Source organism: Microtus ochrogaster, chromosome 15, assembly GCF_000317375.1.
Source record: "Microtus ochrogaster isolate Prairie Vole_2 chromosome 15, MicOch1.0, whole genome shotgun sequence".
Taxonomy (NCBI): Eukaryota; Metazoa; Chordata; class Mammalia; order Rodentia; family Cricetidae; genus Microtus; species Microtus ochrogaster.
In genome coordinates this window covers 4,962,380-4,967,650 of record NC_022017.1, presented here as the reverse complement: position 1 = coordinate 4,967,650, position 5,271 = coordinate 4,962,380, and the positions used below count along the sequence as shown (strand labels likewise).

The following is a 5,271-nucleotide window of genomic DNA, read 5'->3' as shown; positions in this document are numbered from 1 at the left end:
AGAGAGAGAGAGAGAGAGAGAGAGAGAGAGAGAGAGAGAGAGAGAGAGATATGATCAAGAACAGAAGGAATAGTCTATGAACTCTAAGACCTTTAGAGGTGCAGGGATATGACTTCTGAGTTCTGTATCTTGCCAGAGGAGTCCGGTTAGGGTGAGTCGGGGAGAAGTCCCCACACTTCCCCAGCTCCCCGGCTCTCCCAGCAGCTCATCTACCTGCCCTCACCCTGGGGCACCTGCAATGCTGTCACCATGGACTCGGATTTCTTCGACTCCTACAGCATCACAGCCTGCCGCATCGATTGTGAGACGCGTTACCTGGTGGAGAACTGCAACTGCCGCATGGTGCACATGCCAGGTCAGGCCCCGAAATTCCAGATACAGTCCCGGGCTGTCTCAGGCTGCACAGCCCCTCGTCTGTGTCCTGTCTGTACTGGCCTCCCTTGCCCTGGTCCCCGAGATTCCAGACACAGTCCCGGGCTGTCTCAGGCTGCATGGCCCCTCGTCTGTGTCCCGTCTGTATTGGCCTCCCTAGCCCTGGTCCCAGATCACTCCATTTTTTATCTTTCTGGCTCCTGTCTCTCAGTTCCTGCCTCTGTCTACAGGCAGGGTGGACTGTCCGAGTAGGTGACTTCCAGGGTAACAGGGGTGGCTAGTCCTGCTGACCCACCTTCCTCTTCCACAGTACCGTGCTACCACAAGACCCCTTTAATCTCCACCTGTCCCACTATCTTCTCTCCTTTGTAGGGGATGCCCCATACTGCACTCCAGAGCAGTATAAGGAATGTGCAGATCCCGCCCTGGGTGAGCGCCTCTGACCTGGGACACTAAGAGGGAGGGAAGAAAGTGCTGTCTGCCTCGTGCACAGGGGACTGAGGTCAAGGGTGAACTCCTGCTGCGCCTCCACCGGCAGCAGCCTCTAAATGCCGAGAACTGCGCCAGCAAAGGTCCCTGTGGAGAATTCATAAGGGTCTCTGGGGAGGGCCTTCACCCTCTTTCAGCCTCAGATGGTTGGTTCTCGAGAACCCTGAGGGAAATCACATAAGATGAACTATTTCTGCAGGGAGGCTGGGTGAAGATCAACTAAGGGTAGACACGGGGCTGAGGTGAAAGAGAAGGGATCCCAGGGGTCCTCTGGGCAGGGCCAGGATGTCCATACTGGGAAGGTGCTGGCAGAAGGACACCACTCAGCTAGTGGCTCTTGCGTGGGCACAGACTTCCTAGTGGAGAAAGACCAGGAATACTGCGTGTGTGAAATGCCCTGCAACCTGACGCGCTATGGCAAGGAGCTGTCCATGGTCAAGATTCCCAGCAAAGCCTCAGCCAAATACCTGGCCAAGAAGTTCAACAAATCTGAGCAGTACATAGGGTAAGGACTCCTATGCAAGGCAGGGTCCTTGTGCAAGGCCTGGAGTCTCACAGGCACAAGGGAGCTGAGAGAATTCACACATGGCCCAAGAGGCAACCAAAGAGAGTGGGTTGTGGGGGGAGATCAAGCTGGCGTAAGTGAGGCAAGCGCTCCTCCCCCACTCCTTGCTCCATCTTCCCTGCTGTAACTGGGATCACCTCCCACTTGCCAGCATGCAATGTGTCTTTTCATACATGCCATTTAATTCAATCCCCGCAGCACCTCTAGAAGACAGTATCTCCTCTAGGAATATGGAAACAACCTCAGAGAAGTTAACATGCTGAGATCGCCTGTCTGGTGACTTGAACCTAGCTCTCCTCCTCTCCCCCCTGCACAGGGAGAACATCCTGGTGCTGGACATCTTCTTTGAAGTCCTCAACTATGAGACCATCGAGCAGAAAAAGGCCTATGAGATCGCAGGGCTCTTGGGTGAGCTTGTGAGCAGAACCAGTCCGCTCCTGTGCCTAGGACATGACAACACACCACTCCTACCCCGATTTCCCTAAGCCCTCTAGTGTGGAAAGGGGCAGGGCCTTCTCCTGGGACAAAGTAGAAAAGACAAGCAAGTAGGACAGAGAAAGGGGCTGAGAGGCAGGAGTGGAAACTTTCACGTCCTTGGACGTGGACCGGGTGCTAAACAAGTAGTACACTTTGTAAAGAATTCATTTTCTGTGAGTTCAAGGCTAGCCTGGTCTACAAGAGCTAGTTCCAGGACAGGCACCAAAGCTACAGAGAAACCCTGTCTCAAAAAAATCCAAAAGAAAAAAAAAAGAATTTGTTTGGAAAAGTAGGAAAATACAGAAAAGCATAGAGAATAAAAATCCTGCCAGACTCTGGTTTTCTGACCCTTGTGTCTCAAGATGCAAATCTCTGCAAACATGGCTGGCCTGCCCCAGTCCTGTTGAGCCTCATCACCTCTCGGCTCTCAGTGTCCTGAGCCCACTAACTTCTCTAACCTGACCCCGCAGGTGACATCGGGGGCCAGATGGGGCTGTTCATCGGGGCCAGCATCCTCACAGTGCTGGAACTCTTTGACTATGCCTATGAGGTAAGGGGGCCAGAGCTGGGCAGGGCCACACAGGGTTGGGGGTTTCCAGTCCACCCAACCTGCCTGACCTCTCCCAGGTCATTAAGCACCGGTTGTGTAGACGAGGGAAATGCCAGAAGGAGGCCAAGAGGAGCAGCGCAGATAAGGGTGTGGCGCTCAGCCTGGACGACGTCAAAAGACACGTGAGGGAGCAAGGCACGGGGTGTCCTCTGGCCTGCCCCTTCCCCCAAAGCCTCACGCCGACCCCCTCCACGCCACGGCCACCTGTTTATCTGCAGCCCTTTCTGTAACCTGTCCCTGTCTCATTTCCCTCCGCTAGAATCCCTGTGAGAGCCTCCGGGGACATCCTGCCGGGATGACGTTTGCTGCCAACATCCTACCTCACCATCCCGCCCGAGGCACATTTGAGGACTTTACCTGCTAAGCCCCCGCAGGCCACTGTACCAAAGGCCTAGGTGGGGAGGGCTAGAAGAACAAGGGGCTCCCAAGCGCCCCCATCGACCCTGGGGACTCAGCTGCACTCCTATGCAGTGGTCCCCTCGTCTGGTGAGAAAGGTCTTCACCATAGTCCTCTCCCTGCCTCATCCCATCTTTTTATTTTAACAAAGTTAAACTAATATAAAAAGAGAAAGAGAGAGATCCGGCCCAGACCTCAGGCTGCCTCTCTCTGCTCCATGCTGCCTCCCCCGGCTCCAAGCTGAATTCTGTCTGTCTGGCTGTCTGTCATCTGAGTGTTCGCCTACATTCTGCTCCCACCAGTCACCAAAGCCCCCTCCTAGTGAGGGGTGGAGGGGATCTCTAGAGTCTGAAATTTGACCCCAAACCAGAGAATGTATCTTAAGGGAGAGCACTAGTTAGGGGCTTCCCTAGCCTTAAGAGACTCTCAGCCCACTGACTCCCCACGAGCCCCGGTCTCCAGGTAAGAACTAAATGCCCAGTTCTGCTCCCTCAATCATATGGAATCATGGGGGTACAGGATTTCCTAAAGAAGTAGAGTGAGGCCTCCATGTGGCCCTGGTGCTGTAGGCCACATCCCAGTATCTGTAAGTCACCTCCACCTCCAAGCAGCCAGAGAGACATTCTCAGAGGCAGCCCTCTTCTCCATCCGATAAAAGACCTGGCTGGTTAGCTTCCAGCTCAGGGAGCGGGGTCCTGGATCCTGACCTCCCTGGCTTCTCTCTCAGAGGCCTTTGCAGAGGGCCACATCCATAAATTTTCTTATGGAACGCTCCTCTTCCCCAGCTTCATTTGCTTCTCCCGGCAATCTCGTCTGCATTTTCTATTTCTATATGATACAGACTCTATATTGCTATATCTCTGTATATACTTTCCTCTCATCCTGTTTGTCTCCACCCATCCCCTCTTGTCTCTGAGAATCGTCCTCCCACCCCAAATTCTCCCCATTCCGCCCACCCCTGTCTCTGAATGCCTTTGCCTGTATAAAGAGTTGGCCTCCCCCTGGTGTCTGTACTGTGTACACACATCCCTTTGAGAAGCACAAGGAGACGACAAGCGCATTGTAACCTTCGCACTGTCTCGGTGGTGACATAAAGGAAGCTGTGAATTACAAGCTCTGCCTCTTTCTGGCCTCGCCCTTGGCCCCCCGCAACTGGGGCACCCTCTGCTCTCCCCACAGCCTTAACACACCCTCTTCCTAGCTCCATCTATCCCAATGCCCATAGCGTGGCTGACCGTGGCATTCCCAGGGACGGGACTGCTGCAAAGGTGACACCTACCCAGGAACGGAGCTGTGCTGGACACTAAGCCAAGAGTGTTAGAGACAGAGGGAGCTGGGGATTGGTGACTCTTGCAGCGGGGGCAGTGGGTACCCACAGACAGAAGCTGAAGTCCTCATTCAGTGGCCTTTCTCTCCTCTGGGTGCCCAGTGTCCCTTCCTCAATTTGATGACCAGGCCCACCGCTTGCATTTTCTGGTGAGGCAGGGTTTGGTCACGTGAGGAGAAAGACAGGGAGAAAGAGGGAGTTGAAAGCTCTGCTGTTATATGTATGTCCCTACCTTACGGGGCCACAAGTAGAAGTAGAGGGCATCCCCACCCCTACCAGGCACTCTTCCCAGGCCTTCTCTGCCCCACTGTTTCCTGGTCACTAATCCCAAAACAGGACTTGTGGGCAGATCACCTGTGTGTGTTGGCCTGGAGCCAGAGAGAGAGGTACAGCATCTTTGAGAACTCTTGGTTCCCAAGATTTCTTGAGCCATCAGACCTCCCCTGAAGGGAGCAGGGCAAAGCTGAGAAGTTTGCCCTGGCAGGGGGATGGCAGGCGGGGCTCCGGGTGCCGCATGTCTCTGGTCTAATAAACTGGGTTCCAACCATCTCTTCTCCAGCGTCGTTCTTTTTGGTTGAAGTGTTTGTAGGTATTGCCACTAGAGTGGAGCTTGGCATGAGGGTCAGGGAGCGGCAGTCAGGTGGCCCCTGGGAGATAGAAGCAGCTATCATCCCTCACAGGGTTTACTAGGCTGGTCTACATGAGAGCCCACATATCTGATGAGGTAAACACTGACTCTCTTAGAAAAGGACAGGTTCAGGGATAGTTTGAATCACTGGGCAGTAGAAGAGCAATGTAATCAAAGGCAACAGATTTTCAGGACTCTTTGTTTGTTTGGTTTTTTTTAAATATTTATTTATTATGTATACAATATTCTGTCTGGGGCTGGGGAGATGGCTCAGTGGTTAAGAGCACTGTCTGCTCTTCCAGAGATCCTGAGTTCAATTCCCAGCAACCACATGGTGGCTCCAAACCATCTGTAAAGAGATCTGGCGCCCTCCTCTGGCGTGTGGAGGCAGAAAGTTGTATACATA

At 53.6% G+C, this 5,271-nt stretch overlaps 1 protein-coding gene across 3 annotated transcripts in view; it reads left to right on the top strand.

Annotated features, from left to right (window-relative positions):
- Asic1 (acid sensing ion channel subunit 1) overlaps window positions 1-4,023 on the top strand; it is a 31,822-nt gene extending 27,799 nt beyond the window's left edge. For 2 of the 3 annotated variants that reach the window (XM_005353909.2, XM_005353908.3), the window contains 7 exons: window positions 205-355; window positions 745-801; window positions 1,213-1,366; window positions 1,743-1,834; window positions 2,374-2,453; window positions 2,531-2,635; window positions 2,773-4,023. In XM_005353909.2, the coding sequence (XP_005353966.1) occupies window positions 205-355; window positions 745-801; window positions 1,213-1,366; window positions 1,743-1,834; window positions 2,374-2,453; window positions 2,531-2,635; window positions 2,773-2,877 (744 nt within the window). In that variant the 3' untranslated portion in view covers window positions 2,878-4,023. Of the gene's footprint in view, window positions 1-204; window positions 356-744; window positions 802-1,212; window positions 1,367-1,742; window positions 1,835-2,373; window positions 2,454-2,530; window positions 2,649-2,772 lie in introns of all 3 variants that reach the window. The other variant, XM_026782594.1, reaches the window with a different exon arrangement.
- The last annotated feature ends 1,248 nt before the right edge of the window (window positions 4,024-5,271 follow it).